Below are 19,010 nucleotides of genomic sequence, written 5' to 3'. Positions count from 1 at the left end.
TTGCAACCCCCCGATCCCTGACTCCTCAGCCGGAACACAGGAGCAGGGCCCCTGCTCCCCGGCCGGAGCACAGGGTAGGTGGAGTAGAGCAAGCCCTCTGCCCTGACCCCCTCTTGCCATAGTTCTAGTCCTTGGCCGAAGTGCTGGGTGGGGGGAGGAGATGCAGGTGGGAGTGCACTTTTCTTCAGGCCCCCTTCCCATTTTTCCAGGGCCCTGGTCAAGGTGGAGAGGGGAGAGGTGGCCCAAAGGCTCCTGCCCCCAACTCCCTTGTCATTATCCACCCACCCTAAATTTCTCCGCCTGCCTACACCACTGCTCCAGAGACACACAAACAGGGCTGACATGCTGCTTTCAGTAGGGGGCGGGGGCAGACACCCCCACACTTTGCATTTGCCTCGTCCTCTGCACCAGCCAGGAGATCCAGAGTGTGTGAATGTGGAGGGGCGGGCACCAGGCTGAGAAATGAACCGCCAGAGCCATGTCCCGAATTCCTTCCTCGCATACTCTCCATAGCTGCAGCCGCCAAACAAAGGCGCCGGCAGCTGTTCCCAGCCCGGCATCCGGGGATTCCCAGCGCCAGGGATCACAGGGGAGAGGCTCCCATCCAGCCGTCGGTCAGTTGCAACGCGCACCCTTCCCTTGCCCTCTGCGATGGGGCCAAGTGCACGCGGGGGGTTGTTTTAATGACAGGGATTCACAGTTTCAAGCCAACATCAGCCCACGTGACCGTTGGTGAGAAGAGCCAAGCTGTTACGGATACAGCCAGGGAGGCCGGGCAATTTGGAAACGAGACAGGCAGGAAAAAGGACGGGGCCTTTGGGGATACTGGAAGGCGTCCAAATGACTCAGGTTCTGAATAAAGGTGTGGGGAGGGAGGCTCTATGGGAAAAGTGGCATGGTCAGAAACAGCCCTTGGCATCTCCACCTCTCCGCTTGCACTGGCAGAGTGGGAGGTAGATGGTGCCACTAAAAGGCCTTGTCTGCATGGGGAACTTATCCCGGTTGAAATGACAGGGGTGATTTTAAACAGACATCACTAAAACCACAGCAAACCCCACTGTGGAGACTCTGGTTTAAGAGAGGCTTGCAATTGGGGATTAGCTTAAATCGGCTAGGCCATGTGTGCACGACAGAGACGAGCGAGGCAGTTGCAGTCAATCTTCCAGGGTTCAAATTAGCGGGCCTGGTGAAGACACGCTAATTCGGACCGAGGGGGTGTTCCCCTTGACCCGGGTAGTCCTGCTCCTGCGAGGAGGAAGGGAAGTTGAAGGGAGAGTGTTCTCCCTTCGACTTCCTGCAGGGTGGACAGCGCCAAAATGCGATTTAAGATACTTAGACTCCAGCTACAGTAAAGTAGCAAGAGGACAGAGCCAAAACGCGATTTAAGATACTTTGTCCTCTCGCTACTTTACTGTAGCTGGAGTCTGAGCCAAAACCTTTGCTTGGGGTATCCCTAGAGTGGGGGGGGGGGGGGCGGGGGGGGGAAGCCTGCTCCCACTGGCTGGAATCCCTGCTACTCCTGTTGCAGCAGCACCCGGTGTGCCGTACGGTGTACTCCAGACAGTGCTGGGGGCGTGGGGGGAGGGAAGGACGGCCCATAGTCCAGGCAGCACTCAGGGATGGCTGCCCTTGGCCCTGCCCCTTCCATCTGAGACCCATCCCTTCCAGGGGCATGGAACCAGTCCCCCACCTTGCCTGGGGTTCTGCATGGCGGTCCGCTCCCCTGCTCCCTTCATCCCAGCTGCCTGGCCTGAAACCAAGCACAGCCCCTCAGGCAATCAAGCAACACCACAAGGAAGGACAGACATGGGGCAGAGAGGGCTGGTGGCCCCTTTGGCCTGTTACGGTCATGGGAAGCCAGGGAAGGATGGAGTGATACCTGGAGCTAGGTGACAGCTCTGGATCTGCAGCGTTCCAATGGGGGAACACGGCTGTTCACGTCTGGCATTAGCCTGGCTCCGGAAGGTCATTGGTGGGCAGAAGGGCAAGAGCCAGATCCTCATGGGAGCGATCCAGGACACATCCAAGGGCAGGGTGTCTGTCCACCTGTGATCTAATGCCATTAGCGACCTCGGAGGTGCACGTATGCCCAAAGGCCCACCGGGGCCCACCTGGGAACGGGCCAACTAGCACCCACCTCCGGCAGGCTCCCTATTGCTCAAGCCCCTCCACAGTTTGATGCAGAAGCTTAAATGCAGGAGATGGGCGGGGGAGGAGAGGATCGGAGGTTGGTTTGATGGTGGATGGAGGAATGGATGATTCACCATCACTTACCCGCGAGAAGCCTCCTATGTTCTTTAGAAAGCAGGGGAAGAGGGGAGGGGGAGAGAAAGGAAAGAACAAACAGTTAGTACAGCAACACAGCCAGCCTCACAGCACCCTTCGCCTGCAGCCCCGCCTCCATCCGCCCCCCCATGGGATTCCAGATCAGCCTCTCACAGCAGCGCAAAGCTCGTTTCAGGGGGTGCCGGGGGGGGGGGGGGGGAGAGCATTAGAGACTCCCTCCAAACAGGGTGGCAGGGGAGCAAAGAGAGGAACTCAGACTCCACAGGGGGCTGGGTGGGGGGAGCCAGTTCTAGGCTGGGAAAGATGGTCCCACTCCAGCCCCTCTGGGTCCTACTCCATTTCCCAGCCCAAACCTGGGCTGTGGGGCAACCCCTCCATTTGCACTGGGCCCTGCTTTTGCTTCCCCCTCCCCGCAGGCATGCAAGTGTTTAAGGGGGTGTGGTAACCCATTCCCCACGCCCTGGTTCCACCACCCTGGGGGGCACCCCATTAGAGCTGGCAGCATGGCTTCAGTTTCTTTGGAATGGATCCTTCATTTCTAAGGAACGCCCAGATAGCACCGAGTAGCACAGAGTTAAAAGGGAGGGAGGAAACAGCGGATCCGATACCCCAATATTTAGTAGCCTCCAAGGCTGGGACAAAGAGCTTCCAGCTGGAACTCATATGAGTGAGGAAGAGAAGGGGTCAGAAGAGTGACTCCCTCAAAAAAAGCCCCCCACATCAATGGGACACACAAAGCTAGGCAGTGTTTATGGTACTAAACTGGGACTTGGAATCACAGCACTGGAAGGAACCTTGAGAAGTCATCAGGTCCAGTCCCCTGCCCTCACAGCAGGGCCAAACACCATCCAGACATCCCTGACAGGTGTTCGTCTAACCTGCTCTTAAAAGTCTCCAATGAGGGAGATTCCACAGCCTCTCCAGGCAATTTATTCCCATCGTTAACCACCTTGACGGCGAGGAAGTTTTTCCTAATGTCCAACCTAAGCCTCCCTTGCTGCAGTTTAAGCCCATTGCTTTTTGTCCTGTCCCCAGAGGTTGAGAATAATTATTCTCCCTCTGAAAACTTCTCTCATGTCCCCTCTGTCTTCTCTTTTCCAAACTAAACACATCCAGTTCTTTCAGTCTTCCCCCGTAGGTCCTGTTTTCTAGGCCCTGAATCATTTTTGTTGCTCTTCTCTAATTTGTCCACATCTTTCCTGCCACCTAGGAAACAGCCATTCTATTCCTTGGGTATTCTGCTGTGCTTCTGTTTCTCCTCCTGCCTTAGTCTCAGCTCAAGGAAGGAAGCATCTACTAGGTATCTGAATAGAACCTAGCACATGGGCCTGTGTGCTTGGCTGGGGCCAGTGTGCAGCACTGCCCTAAGAAATCTCAAACCCCAGGGGAAATGTGCAGAAAGCAAAGAACAGAACTAAAAATTGCTTCCAATATTTGAAATGAGACACACGCCTGGAAGTGGTGCGGGGGGAGGGGGGAGGCAAAGAAATAGCCTAGGACCCAGCTGAGAATACATGCTCAAGAAAACAGAATGGTGACACACTACTCAGACTTCCATATCTGCTCTGCACAAGAGTCTTGTCTGACTCATCGGGCTTCTAAGAATGACCACCACTGCGAGAAATCCCAGACCCCAGGTGCTGCTTGGCAAATATACACTAATACGGACCTTCTGAAGAGCCATTAACAACGCATGGCCGTGCCTGTTTAGATAAGATGCCTGAAGTGGTCCATAGGGAAGCCTTCAGTCTTGCGTTACAAGGAGAGTGAGATAACAATTGGCAGCAACCAGTGTTCCCTGTAAGCTGACCACCCAGGAGAGATTCAAATGCCAAAGCACCTACAGCTGGCAGCTTGTTTCTAATGGTGATGCACATCCACACATGCCTCAGTGCACATAACAAAATTTATTCTGCACATGAATGGAAAAAATTAGAGGGAACATTTATAGCAACCAATATGAAATGATCAATTTCACTCGTGAAAGAGTTGCTAAGCACACACTCCATCTATGAACTGGCTTTTTGAGCTTTTTTTGGGAGGTGGGGGCAAGTTTGTTTGTAATGATTACTGATTCTCCATTGCACAATAAGCATGAGCCACCTGGCCCCCTCTCTAAGTATTCCAAATGTGAGTTCTGACTGGATGCAGGTCACAGGCAGTTGGACAGGCAGGCAGAGAGTTCCTGCATCCATTAGCTGAGAATTCACTTTCTATTAAGATGCTGCAAATGATGGCTTCAAATTGCTGTGGCTGTGACTATCCTCGCCAATAAACTTGTTGGCTGGAAAGTTTGCAGAAAGCCAATTAGGGTTGCCAGATACTTTTGCAAAAAATCCTAAACATGGCGGGGGCGGGGGCGGGGGCGGAGGGAGGAATTGGTTGAACAAAACAAAACAAAAAACCAGGGGACTAAACTTGTTGATGGGGAAAAAAAAAAAAAAAAAAAGGTTGCTGTGCCTTTAAATTCCTATGCTCCCCATGTTCCCGCCGGCCTTCCGTCCAGGAAAAAAAAAACAGAAAATACCAGTCATTTTACATATTCGGTAATTTTTTTGTTTTTGTTTTTACACCAGACAGAAGATGCAATTGCCAGACTGGCAACCCTAAAGCCAATCCATGATTGGGCAGAGGGCATGAACACTACCAATGCAAATTAAATGAAGAGATCAACTGGATGACCTCACCCCGCCACCCCAAACTTCCTCCCAGCTCTAGTTAAGAGAGACTTCCCCCATCACATAAGGCCACATTATCAGTATCTTAATTCCCTCCTCAGGAAAAGAAAAACCCTCATGAAAACCAAAGCAGAACCAGACTGAGGACCACTGTGGCTTGACTGGGCAGGCCAAGTAGCATCAGATCCCACTGCACCCCAGTCTCTGCCTTCCTCTGGCAGCAAAAGTAACAAGTGATCAGGAGAACAGCAAGTGCTGTGAAGCTGGGTATAAAATAGCATGGCAGAGAATCCAAGAAGTGCTGAGCACCAGCTAAGCCCATTGAACACAAAGGGAATTGAGGATGTTCTGCACCGATGGGTATCAGGCACTTTAAAGAGAAAGCATCATTCTGTCCATGCACATTATGTGTAACCTCCCTCTCCCTCTCCCCCCCCCCCACACACACGCACACCCCATTACCAACCCTGTGATTTTAGAGAGGGACTTGAAAGTTATGTCCCCTCTCAGTCTTCTCTTTTCTAGACTAAACAAACCCAATTCTTTCGGTCTTCCCTCATAGGTCATGTTGTCTAGACCTTTAATCATTCTTGTTGCTCTTTTCTGGACCCTCTCCAATTTGTGCACATGCTTCCTGAAATGTGGTGCCCAGAACTGGACGCAATACGCAATACTCCAGGTGAGGCCTAACCAGCGCAGAGGAGAGGGGAAGAATGGCTTCCCGTGTCTTGCTCACAACACTCCTGTTCATGCATCCCAGAATCATGTTTGCTTTTTTTGCAACAGTGTCACACTGGAAACCCATCTTTAAAATCATTTGGAGGAATATCGCCAGCTTCCAGCACAGACTTTACTCCCCTTAGCCCATATTCTCTGCTGCAGCAGTTGTTAAGGCCTAGGCCAACACACAGGGCCTGGCTTTCAGAGATCCCAGGCAGCCACTGGTTTTAACAAGTGTCCTGGATGTGCCACACCTTTGCAAGTGTGGTCCAACCGCTGTGTTTCTAAGCTCAAAAGGAGAATTACAGCAATCGCCTCGGGAGTTCCCCAGTTTGCTTTCTAAGCTCCCTCACTCAGCAACTTCCAGGAGTGGCTGGGATCGTTTCACAAGCTACAGGCCAGATTCCAGCATCCTAACTCATGTTGGGGAAGGGTCTTATGCCACCCTGAAGTCAACAGATGCCCTCACACAGCCGCGTGCTGGGACCATACCCCCCTACCAAGAACATGGTGCCCCAGGAGGGATGTGTGATTGCCACAGCTGCCAATTCTGCCTTGGGTCTGGAGAATCCAGCTGGGCTCTGAGCCTTGAGTCGGCCACACCAGCCCGAAGGGATGTTGCACAGGGCATGTGGCTGCCTATTCTCCACGGCTGGCAGAACAGAATCCAAGGCATACTCCCGTAGCTGGGCGATTGCTCTGCGTACCACTGCTTATCCCCACATCCCCGACACACCCCCATGGTGCTTTGCCTCTGTGGGAGGCTACGCGCCAGCCACCAAAGAGTTGAGAGCAGAATAAAGTCCAGAAGATGTGATCCTCCTTGCGGACTCTTCTCCAGCCAGTCTCTGAAAGACTGCTGGCTGGGTGCTCAGTGTGACTGCACAGAGGGGCAATGGATTTCAGAGTCCCATCGGGAGAGCCCAGTGTGGATGAGAGGGAGAGGGCATGCAAAGATGGACCTTGCTGGGGGTCATGAACCAAGGGAAGAGCTAGCCTAGAAAGAAGGGGAAGCAGGGGAAGGAATTAGCCAGGAAACAAGTCGGCAGTAGGACTGCAGCCTCCCGGATGCTCTGGGAGCCATGCCAGTGGCTGCTCTGTGAGGCTAAAGAATCCAGCCGGCCAAGACTATTAGGGGAAAAACAAAGTGAGCACTGAGAGCTAGGGCTGGAGCTGGCTCCGTGCCAAGGAAGCAACGGGCAGCTACTCACCATGGGCAACCCAGAGCTGCCAGGAGGAGGGAGGCAACGAAAGTTTAAAATATCCCACAAGCGGCAAGGTTATTGCGGACTATAAAGCTACAGTCCTTTGGCCCAGGCCGGTCAGTGAGTGAAAAACAGGTGTCAGATTAGTGAGCATCCCGGCCTTCCCTCCTCTGCCAGCCCCTCTCCAGATTAAATCGTGTCTCAATGGATTACGTCCCTATTTCCATCACCCATGCACCCCAAAACCACAGAGCAGCCCCCACAGGTCAGCATCTGTGCCCCACGTTTGGAGGGGGCAACACCGTGGAGACCAGAGACAGCCTGCACAAGGTCCTCAACGTTCAACCTGAGGTAGCCTGGGCACAGTGCAGGATCCTCGAAGGGGAAGAACCCGTCTCTAAGCACGCGACTGGGGCAGCCAAGCGGAGCGTGGGATGCCAGCTCTCCAAGCGGCCTTGACTTTGTCAAAGAGGCCACCAAGGAAAGTGTAGGTTTTACCCAGTCCTGCCTCAGTACATCAGGCCTCTTTCAGCCCTGTAGTTCTATGATCCTCCCATTACCCCGGAGCAACTGGAGTGATGAGTATGGCAGGGGGCTTTGCCTGGAGGAGCACAACAGAGAACAGAGCTGGCCCCTTTTGTCAAGAGCCAGGTGGCTTGGAGCTGGGGTATCGGGAGCTATGAACTGGCAGAGGGGCCTAGGTGCTCTGATACCACTGTGATGGGCAACCTCGTAGAAACCTCGCTCTGGTCTACATAGGACTTCATTTAGAAATCACCTCCCCCCGCCCCCAGTTGAATTTATAAGCGGAGTGTCCACACTACCAAGCCCATTATTTCGAAATAACAGACTGCAGAATTCGAAAATCTGTACGCCTGCTTTTCATCAGGAGTAACGCTAATTCGGAAATAGTTATTTTGAAATAGCAGAAGTGTGAACATGCTATTTTGGAATAACTACTCCCCAGAGAGATTCAAAATAATTACTCCCCAGTGCTTCCGGGGGCTCTACGTCTGAGGTAGCGTGTCCACATTAACGGAGCCTGCCTCGGACTAATTTCGAGGCTTCCCCGTAGTGTGGGCATGCTAGTTTGATTTTGTTAAATCGGGAGTTAAGTCGAATTTACTATTTTTGAAATAGTTTCCTAGTGTAGGCATGGCCCTAGAGATACACATTGGATCTTGGGGAGGGGATATTCCCTGGCAGATATCTGAGGAAGGGAGCCCAGACCTGCCCCCTCACTGGGCTGAGGGTCAGAATCAAGACCTGAGGAGCCTCTGTCAACAGGATTTGGGGTGGCCTTAAACAATCAGCCACATGGAACCATAAACTCTACACTGCCAGGCTGGCCCAGAACAGCCCGTTCACTGCATCCTCTATGGGAGAAAGGAGAGAAGAGGATACCTCCAGCCTACACAGTTCCTCCTTCCACCTGAAATTCTTCAGGACCCCGAGGGCACTATTGCCATTAATATTTGCTCCCAGACTGGCACGGTCTCAGTGCAGTAGCAAACACCCTCCACTTCCGAGACCATCCTCTCCTGCCTGTACCGAGTAGAATCTAAACCTGCCACATTCCCACACAACTGCCAGGCTCCTCCATTAAACCCTGCCCAAACTCTCTGCCTTGGGGCAACGGGTGCATGCCCCAAGACAATGGAATTTTGTTTAAAACATTTTCAGTGGGTGAATCAGAGTTTATCCAGGTCCTCGCACCATGGGGTCTTGATCCATGGACCAGGGCTCCTACGCGGTACAGGAATACAAAACTACTATATATTAGAGAGAGAGAGATGTGTGTGGGTGTGTGGGTGTGAGTGGGTGGGTGAGAGAAAGAGAGACAGACAGAAACAGAAACAGAAACAGAGACTCTGTTCAAGAACTCCTTCTAAAGGGGAAGAGCTAGGATCACCACATTTGGTACGCAGCTTCCTCTTATCATAACTTTAAAGCACGGTCAGGGTTTGGTTGTGTCAGGACAATGGGATGTGCCTGGAATCCGATTGTTTCAAATAGAAAGGGAGGACACTGATAGCAGAGATAGTTTATGCTCCAGAATGACCACAGAGGGGCAAGCAAGTGCCCCAGACCTAGGGTTCAATCTCTGGCTGTGCAGCACAGCCCTGGGCTAGCCCCAGGGAGCAGCCACCAGACCCCTTGCCCTGAGCCCCCCACACTCCCAACTCTCTGCCCTGACTCCTCCATCCCCCACATTCTGCCCTGAGCCCCCCACCCTCAACCCTGACTCCCGCTCTCTCCCCCCCCCCCACGCCCCTAGCCCCCTGCCCAGAAGGACCTGAGCAACACTGTGTAAATCTTCTAGTAATAAATAAAATAGCCGCTGGTGAAACGTGTCAGACGGACAGTCCTGGAGCTGGAAGGCCTCTGGCTGCCCACACAACCGCAGGGATGCCAGTTCTCACCATGCTTTGCGTCTTTCTTGAAGCCCCAAGCACTTGAGATGAAATGAGGATCTCAGGTGGCCTTGAAAAAGGGTTTCACACGTGGGGAGAAGAACTTGAACACGTGCCCTGAAAAGCCTCAAAAATAAAAGCCGGGAGGCAAAGAAAACCCCAAACTTTCTTTATAGTCAACAAGTCTCATAAAGCAAATCCCAGAGGTTTGGGGGGTTTTTGGGGCGTGGGGGTGGGGAGGAGAAGGGAACTGACTCCTGATTGACCATCTGGGGCACTACTGGAACTGGCAGACTGAATGCCACCTACTCCTACCCCCAAACCTTGCCCCCTGCCCCCAGCTGTATCTAAAAGTGTTTAAAAGGCAACTGTAATATCACAGGCTGATGAAATGCACCTCGGTGGGACACAGAACTCCCTTTCCAAGAGCTCCCCGAGAGAGCGGCACCCAATTGGCTTCATTTTCCTCACGCCCCCCAGCGAATCACTGAGAAAACGCACTTCAGCACTTTAACCGCAGAAGCTAGAACTCCCCCGTGGAAACTGACCCCTGGAGAAACCCTCACTGAACACTCAGCGCTGTGCAGTGCTTGGCCACAGTGGGGAGAAGTGTCAATGTGACTCCAGGCCACGGATGCCTTAACACAGGAGAGAAGAAAGCTCCTGGGAAAGGAGCCCTGGGAGGGAAGGAGGAGCCGGGAGGTTGCGATTTCAAGGGTTCGGTGTCGGAGGCAGACGGTGGGCACAGCAAAGATGAAGAATCTGAAGTAGGGATGTAAAAATCCTGTTTAATTAATTAACCAGTTAAACCTGGTAACTGATTAACTGATTAAAGCGGGGAGACAGGTGGGGGGGGGGCGCTCCAGCCAGCTGGAGCAGGCCCCCCTGCCTGCAGAGGGGCCCCATGGGGCTAGAGCGGGCCCCCTGCCTGCAGAGGGGCCCCGTGGGGCTGGAGCGGGCCCCCTGCCTGCAGAGGGGCCCTGTGGGGCTGGAGCGGGCCCCCTGCCTGCAGAGGGGCCCCATGGGGCTAGAGCGGGCCCCCTGCCTGCAGAGGGGCCCCGTGGGGCTGGAGCGGGCCCCCTGCCTGCAGAGGGGCCCCGTGGGGCTGGAGCGGGCCCCCTGCCTGCAGAGGGGCCCCGTGGGGCAGGGGTAGCCTTCTGCCCACAGTGGGCGGGCAGTTGCTCCAGCCCCTACAGGAACCAGTAAACCATTCACATCCCTAATGGGAAGGGCATTACTAGGGCCTACGCAGAGATGTTGCAGAGGGGAGAGAAGATGGAAATTCACCCCAGGTGCAGCACACTGTGTAAACTGGCTTCCTTTGCCCCCCACGTCTCTGGTGTAACCCAGCCTACCTGACCCTGTCAGCAAGACTCGGATTCCACAACAGCAGGCAAGCCGGTTGCCAGGCAACAGCAATTCTGTATCAGTCAGTTACATTCCCAGACGACTTTGCACATGCAGCATTTCGCCTCCGATGATCCCAAAGTTCTCCGGGATCTCAAGCGAGCTCAGCTCCGCCACATGGAGGAAAGTACATCCCTCCCCCTGCTGGGCTCGGAGACAGGGCTTTCCATTAGCAGACCACAGCGCGCTTTGCAAAGGCGTCACCATCCCCGTTCCACAGATGGGGCAGGGAGGTCAAGTGACTTGCCCAAGGTCACCCACGGGGGCACTGCAGCAAGGAGCTTTCGAGTGACTTCCCCATGGCCACACAGACTCAGAACCCAGAAGCCCTACGCACGAGCCGCCAGTCAACTTGGCAGCCCTCCACAAAACCACCAGAGCTTGTGACTCTGTGGCTAGAACACCAGGGAGTGTTGCTACCACACCCCAGCTGGGATTTTAAAGAGTTATTGCCTGGGTGTTTGAATAGCTCCCAAGCGCACGCTTCCATGTCCTGGCCAGAGGGTTCGGAAGGCGGTGCCAACACATTCTCCAAGATGAAGGCCCCATCTCTTTGGCCAGTGCAATGCAGCCTCATAACTCTCCTTAGGAACAAAGATTCTGGAAGTGCCTTGTGTGAAACTCCCCCGAAAGCCACCTTTTCCCTGGGAAACCGGCGCGGGCAGCCTCAGGTATCTGGCAGGAGGAATGGACCCTAGGGTCCCGCTGGGGCTTTGTGCTTGGCAATAGACCATGGCTGCCTACCCAGCACCATGGCAACTGGAGCTTTCATATGCAGATAGCAAAGCCCGGTGCTCATTGGGCCCTGTAACAATAGCTCCCTTCTGAGAGCCTGGAGGAGAAAGGGAAGGGAGAAGCGGCAACAAAAAGAGATACAGGATGAACTTGCACAACCTCCAGAGCGCCAGCCCTCCCCCGAGCGAGGTGCCGTGTTTAGAGCAGCAGAGCTGAAGGGAGGAGCGTCCCGTGATCCCATATAAAATCCCACTCGTCTGCCTCCACCCCAGCGAAGCCCTCAGGTGTTAGATTGGCACATGGGGCAAGGTTCTTAATCTGGCCCTGGTTCTTGAGAAAAGGGGCTCCCTTTCTTACTCCCTGGAGGCCCGTTCCACCAAAGGGGCAGCTGCATTTCACTGGCACATAATTGCATGTGGCACCGGAAGGGCGAGCGATCATGGCTTCAGGCGCTGCCTTTGTGCAAGCGGGCAACTTGGAGAAGGTCTGAGGCAGACACGCAGCACAGCTATCCTCCTCAGCAGCAGGTCGGGCAGCAGCTGCGGTGCCCTGCGATACCGGCACTACTCACAGCTCACACCTCTAGGGAGAGGCTCTCCACGGGCCATCCTGACCCATACACAGAATATGCAACTGCGGGGGGCACCCAAAAATGTGGGTACTCGCTGGGTCTTAATGTCCATCCATCCCCTTTTTCCTATCCCTGCTCTGAGGCTCTACTTCCTCCAGAAAGGAGCTAGTGAACTTAGAAGTGAAAAATCCGGCCAGAATTATTAGCTGAACTCTGAACCTGTGACAGAGCCATTCGAGTGGTAATGAAGCCATTTAACAGGCATTTGCCAACCCCAGGGATAGATGATCAGTTTCTGAATTTACAGTGTTAGTCGACAGGCCCTTGGTTCAAAATTTGCTCTAAAATGATTGCATTGGTGCGTTGCTGAAGATTATGAAGTCACATCTCTGAAAACTGTCATTCCTCTCCACTGGGCTGCCCTCGGGGATGTGGCACCAGTTTAATAGTACTGCGTAGGGCCCCTAAACCCTAAGGACGGCCCTGCCCAGCACATCAAGCCATGGTCTCAGACGCAGCAACTGCAGCCTGGCGCAAGGACAGCAGCCTGCTGGTTTCCCAGAGCAGAAGCATTTGGGGCAAGAGCAGAGAGCATGGAACAATCCTGCACTGGAGCAAAAAAAGCATAAGAGACAGAGACTTTTAAGCCTAACTACAGCAAGCTCTTTGGGGCAGGGACTGCTGTGCGTCTACACAGCACCTAGCCCTGGGGAGCCCCAGATCCTGGTCTCTATGGCTCCGATCACCATAGTAACTCAGCAACGTACAATCTTTCACAGGTTTATGCTCACACAACTCTGGAGAGAAGTGCAAGCCTTGTTTTAGAGATGGGGAAACTGAGGCGCAGAACAGTGACTTGCCCAAGGTCAACAAACCTATGTAGAGAGGGAACAGAGCGGTGGCCTCTCAAGTTCTAGGCCAAAGCCATGTACCATCCTCCTCTAGCTACTGCTCCTCATCACTAGCTTATGAGCAGGGAAGAACTCTCTGATGGGGGCCCGAGCTTATGCAAATAACTCATGGGATGAAAAGGACAGGCAGCCTGGTGACCCTGTATTTGCAAATGGATTCATCTAGGACAGAGTTGCCAATACAGGACAGAACTCTGACCCCGATTTACCAGAAGCCACCTCAGATGCATGAAGGCTTCTGAGATGAACATGACACAGGTCGCTCTGATCTTCAGCTGCGGTCACCCCCACTTCACAGCTTGAGAGCCCCCCCTCTCCGCCCCATGTGTCTCAACACCACATTTCTGCATTCCCATATGCCGCAGCCTGGGGGTCACGGTGCTGCCCATGGGCCTTAAAGCATCCCAGCCCCCCGCCTCCTTCACAACGCTCAGGCGAATGACACCGATTTCCATGGGATTTCTCTTGTAAGCTTCATTTTTAGAACAAACCTGCAAATGAGGCAAATAGCCCGCGAGCCTGCACTAGCTTTCAACTCCAGCAAATTTAACTTGGCTTTGATTTTCTCTTTATCGCACTGTGGCTCAATAGAGACACTGCCATGATCAAGGCAGGGGGAGGGTGGATGAATTTTGTTTTAATCTATATTTTAAGAGAGAGGGAGAAGTGCTTCTGTTTCAAGGTCGATGTATTGACTTGGAGCAGTTTCTCCTGGACAGAGATGCATTATGGGGGGGGGGGGGTGTCTTTCCACAGGACAGCAAGCCAAAGTTCAGAAAGGAGCCACAAAAATTATTAGAGGCCTGGAATGCCTGGCATGTGAGGAGTGATGAATAAAACTGGGAATTTTCAGCTTGCAATAGAGTTGGCTAAGAGGAGACACGAGAGGGGGTCTATAAAATCATGACCAATGTGGAGAAAGTAGATAGGGGAATAAATAAATAAATAACTTTTCCTTAACACAAGAACTAAGGGTCGCCAAATGAAATGAACAAGGAACGGATTTAAGACAAGCCAAAGGACGTATTTTTTCCACACAATGCACAGTCAACCTGTGGTGCTCTTTGCTAGAGGATGTAATGAAGGCTATAAAAAGCTTAAGGGAGAGAGCTAGATAAATTCAGGAAGGTTAGGTCCATCAATGGCTATTAGCCAGGATGGGCAGGGAGGGTGTCCCTAGCCTCTGTCAAAAGCTGGGAATGAGCAACAGCAGAAGGATCACTTAATGATTCCCTGTTCTGTTCATTCCCCCTGGAGGCACTGGGCATTGGCCACCGCCCGAAGACAGGATATTAGGCTAGATGGACATTTGGTCTGCACCGTTATGGCCGTGCTTACGTTCTTAAGGTATGTGCTGTGCCTAAGGGGACATGGTCAGATGAATGTGCAGGGAGAGTACGGAGAGTCTGCCCGGGGGCAATGGCAGCTCCTCTGTGCTAGCACTGAGATCAAATTGCCAGGATTGGAACCCTACCAAGCCCCTGTAGATCTCAGTGCACCATACAGAGTTGGGCACGTCTCAGCCCCATGTAGCGGGGGAAACTGAGGCACGGTGGACCAACATCTGATTTTCAAATGTGCCGAGCCACCATTACCTCTGCAGAAGACGCTTCTGAAAAATCAAGCCAGAAGTGACTTGACCAAGGTCAAGAAGCAGAGCCGGGCTTTGAACGCCTAGTATAAGCAGAGCTCCAGATCCCCAGGCACTGCACCCTGTTACCGTCCAACTGCACCCTGTTACAGTCCAAGCATGATCCAGAGCCTTGGGCACGCCATAGCCTATGCCAAGCACCCCTTATGCGTAAAAACAGGATCAAGTTGGTGGCCATGTAGGATTTCACACTCGTCGCTATGCTGAACGCCAAAGCACTTGAAATGTCTCCGCAACAGCAGGGTTTGACCCCAAATCCTCCCGCTGAAAAACCCACCGTAAGCCCCCCCCCCATTCAAACAAGAGGAGGCTAGTTAGCAGCCACAAAGTGTCTATGGCACAGAGCCCTTCTGAGCCCACGTAGAAAAGAGCATCAGGAACCAGACAGTTACCATTAGAGCTGCTCAACTCATTGACCCAACCAATCATTGACCTAACTGATTTTAACGTCTTTCCCATCCCAGGCTTTATCCAATCAGCTCCAATTCCCAAACTTATCTCTAGGCTCAGAAGGGTTAGAGTCTGACTTTTTATCAATAAATGTTGAGAAACATCCACTTCACCGTGCACACCCATGGCGACAATATTTCTATTGGTAATATAAAAATCACAGACGGGCCATGTCAGAAAAGTGATTGAGCAGATAGGGTTTGCTTTAAGGACAGGAACAGATCATGTCAATAGTGTATGTTTAAATGGTTATAAGTTTATTTTTTTAAGCTTATCCATTTTTTTAAGCTTATCCGCTGTCCATAAATAATCATTGTCTTATCTGCTCCTAGGTTCCCACGGTGGTGAGCATTTAAAAAAAAAAATCGATACAGATTAAAAATGCTTAAAAAGAAATCAAATTTTAAAAAAATAAAATAAAATACAAATCTAATACTACCGGGCTTGTCTATCTCCAGGGTGCTGGCAAGCCTTGGTTAAGAGCCGTAAAGTGCTTCAAGAGGCTAGGAGAGAGATTCTGGAGAAGAATTGCATAAAGGCAGGCAGGCAGGTAGCCAGCCTGCTGCCCTTGGTGACTAAACCCGATGGGATCACTGCAACTTAATCCTAGCATCCAATGGCTTAGAAGATCAGCTAACTAGAAACTGAGCCTTCTCACCCTAGGTCAGGAGTTCAAATCCAGGCCAAGGCTGGGATCTTCGAAGGAGTCTAAGGGCTTGTCTTCACTTACCCAGAGGTCGATGCTCTGGAGATCGATCTTCCAGGATTTGATTTAGTGGGTCTAGTAAGAATGTGCTAAATTGACTGCTGATGGCACGCCCCCACCCTTGACCCCAGAACTCAATGGGGGAGCAAGGAGTAAGGCAAGTCAATGGGAGCATTTCTCCCATCAACCTCCCGCAGTGGGGCAGCCACAGAATTTGACTTAAGGCACATCCACTCCAGCTACGATATTTTCATCGCTGGAGAGACGTATCTTAAGTCAACTTTCTCTCCCAATGCAGACCCGGCATTAGAGAATAATAGCCGACATCCACTGAGAAGTTACCTCTCTTAGTGATAGAAATGTAGCCGTGTTAGTCTGGTGTAGCTGAAACAAAATACAGGACTATGTAGCACTTTACCTCTCTTAGGGTATGTCTACACTACCCCGCTAGTTCGAACTAGTGGGGTAATGTATGCATACCGAACTTGCTAATGAAGCCCGGGATTTGAATTTCCCGGGCTTCATTAGCATAAAGCCGGCTCCGCCATTTTTAAAAGCCGGCTAGTGTGAACCCCGTGCCGCGCGGCTACACGTGGCACGGGCTAGATAGTTCGAACTACGTAGTTATTCCAAACTATCTGTACGCCTCGTGGAACCGCGCGTGTAGCCGCGCGGCACGGGGTTCGCACTAGCCGGCTTTTAAAAATGGCGGAGCCGGCTTTATGCTAATGAAGCCCGGGAAATTCAAATCCCGGGCTTCATTAGCAAGTTCGGTATGCATACATTACCCCGCTAGTTCGAACTAGCGGGGTAGTGTAGACGTACCCCTTGACACCTTTGCAAATCCCAACTCACTGGTGACCTAGCTGTTGGGTGGGCCATGGCAGGCAAGCTATGGGTCGTGTTCTGGAGCAGAGTCCAGATTGCTGGAGACCATCCAGAACAGTTTCCTTGTTGGTCATCTCATCAGAGAGGTGAATACTACAGAGGTATTCCTCCCAGGGTCAGGCCTGGGACAAATGGGCTAGGAAAGCCAGTTTGGCCACTGTCAGGGCTGCGCTTACCTGGAGAGAGAGTTTCCAGAGCCACCAAACCAGCACTACAATTGAAACCGAAACATCCTCTCAATTCTCTTTGCAGTCAGCATTTAATGCACAAATGTTCTTAAGTCAAAGGCCTCCAGCTGCACTTCCTCTTGTAAATTCCCTACCAATTATGCACATTACACACTTTAAAACACTATATCAATTGGCATGTGATCAGCATTCAATAATTGTCATGGCATAGAAATCAACACTCCCCCTCCCCCTTGGGGAGGTGGAATTTAAAAATGTTAATTAATTGCTCTGGATTGGCATGGATGGTGCAGGCTAATGAGAAACCAGACTCCCTTCTGCAAGAGGAGGAGGAGGAGATAACATTTCTGCCCCTCCTCCTTGCCTCGCTGCTGTAAAGCAGCCACCACTGTGGCCAGAATTGAAACCAGACATGTAGGAAGTGTCTCGTTAGCAGTAATTGCTTTGCAAGGATTTGAGGTTTCCCCGCAGTACCGCTGCCGCCGCCACCAAACCCTTTTAAGAAGATGCTGGGGGCTGAGGAAAGGAAAGCGGGGGCAGAAGCTCTGTTAAACTAACATTTTCACTAAAGCCATGAAAAGTCTGCACAGGCCCCTGGTGAGAGGCAGAGGATCATAGCTCTGCCGGATTAGGTTGAAACAGCAACTCCAAGCCCCTCAGATGTCTGGATTTACAGTGAAATGACTCGTGAAACAGCCTAACAGCTGCCTCTCCTGTTCCTTCTACCAGTGAGAGGCTGGTTGTTATGTAACGAGACCCCTCCCATCATGTCCCCCTTTTAAAGGTTCCGGTAGGAACGGAGCATCCTTTTCATTAGGTCTCCAGTGTGGGCGCCACTGACTGGAAGTCAATAGCAAGGCGGCCATTCACTTGAGAGGGCCGGGAGCAGGGCCGGGCTGTGCAGTGATTTCAAGTCTCAGGGGTTGGTGGGAAAGCTCCATTAATGGGGGTTCTCGGGAATGCCTTCCGGGCAGCTGTCATTTCAGAAGGAAAATGGCAAAGCATTGGGCTGGGTGGCACAGCTGGTACCCCGCAGCGAAGTGAGCAATTACATTCTCCCTGGTTACGTGGGGACCGCCAGCTGGGATCACACTCCAGATCCATTTGCCCAGTACCCGGTCTCAGACAACAGCCAGTACCAGAAGCATCAGAGGCAGGTGCGAGTTCCCTGCGGTGGAAGATGGGAAGAAGCCTTCCCTCCCATTAGGTCTCACGCTGACCTCTCAGGGTATGTCCATGCAGAGCTAAAAAACCCAAATGTGGCCTGGGTCCGTGACTACAGCGCTTGAGATTTGGGCTGTGGGACTGAAAAAATGCTGTGTATATGCTCCAGCCAGCGCTCTGGGTCTACACTGCGGTTTTTTGGTGGAAGAGGACATGCAAATGAGACGCTCATTTGCATATCTTCCTCGGATTCTTTTTGCGGAAGAGGTTTTGTTGCTAAAAAGCCCCATGTAGACGGCGCTATTTGTCGGGAAAAAACCCTTTCTCGCAAGATCCCTTATTCCTCAAAAATCGAGGTTTACAGGATCTTGCAAAAAAAGGTTTTTTTCCGACAGATGGCCCCGTCTACACAGGGCTTTTTAGCAGCAAAACCTCTTCTGCAAAAAGAATCGGAAGAAGATATGCAAATGAGCACAGCATTTGCATATCCTCTTTCGCAAAAAAAACCACAGTGTAGACATAACCTGAGAGGGCGGAGAGTCCCTTATGCCCAAACATCTACACAGTAATTTTTAGCCCCACAACCAAAGTCAGCTCACTGGGGCCATCTTTAAACCCATGTAGACATACCTTGCTAGGTAGAACTTGGCTTATTTCCTGAAAAACAAAGGCTGCTGTCCCAAAATGTGTAACAACTAATAACACTGGATAGTCATGTTCTCCCTGTAAGTGTCTAATCACTCCACAAATCAAGCCAAGTCCTTGGCCTCAACAATTTCCTGTGTCAATGAGTTCCACAGACTGCGCACACACTGGGCCCATAAGGAAACCCTTACAGCTGTGTGGAATGTATCACCCTTTAAATGTCATTAGCTGTCTCTTCGTTCTTTAACAAAGAAATGACTCTGTCCAAGCCATCCTGCTCCTTTCTCAGCTCCTACCCAGCTCCGGCTTTGAAGAAATCTTGAAACCGCAGTGGGAACAGAGCAGGCTGCTTGCTGACGGGTCTGACATCCAGCATGCTGAGACCACTGCC

At 52.0% G+C, this 19,010-nt stretch overlaps 1 protein-coding gene across 2 annotated transcripts in view; it reads right to left on the bottom strand.

Moving 5' to 3' along the window:
- Window positions 1-19,010, bottom strand: part of AGRN (agrin) — a 265,314-nt gene that overhangs the window by 151,905 nt on the left and 94,399 nt on the right. Inside the window, exon 3 of one of the 2 annotated variants that reach the window (XM_075906396.1) lies at window positions 2,275-2,295. The exons of the other annotated variant lie outside the window; for it this stretch is intronic. Coding sequence (XP_075762511.1) covers window positions 2,275-2,295 — 21 coding nt within the window. The remainder of the gene's footprint in view (window positions 1-2,274; window positions 2,296-19,010) is intronic. 2 annotated transcript variants of the gene reach the window in all.

This window comes from Pelodiscus sinensis, chromosome 23, assembly GCF_049634645.1.
Source record: "Pelodiscus sinensis isolate JC-2024 chromosome 23, ASM4963464v1, whole genome shotgun sequence".
Lineage (NCBI taxonomy): Eukaryota > Metazoa > Chordata > Testudines > Trionychidae > Pelodiscus > Pelodiscus sinensis.
Note: the sequence above shows the minus strand (reverse complement) of the source record. Positions and strands in the feature narration are given on the sequence as shown.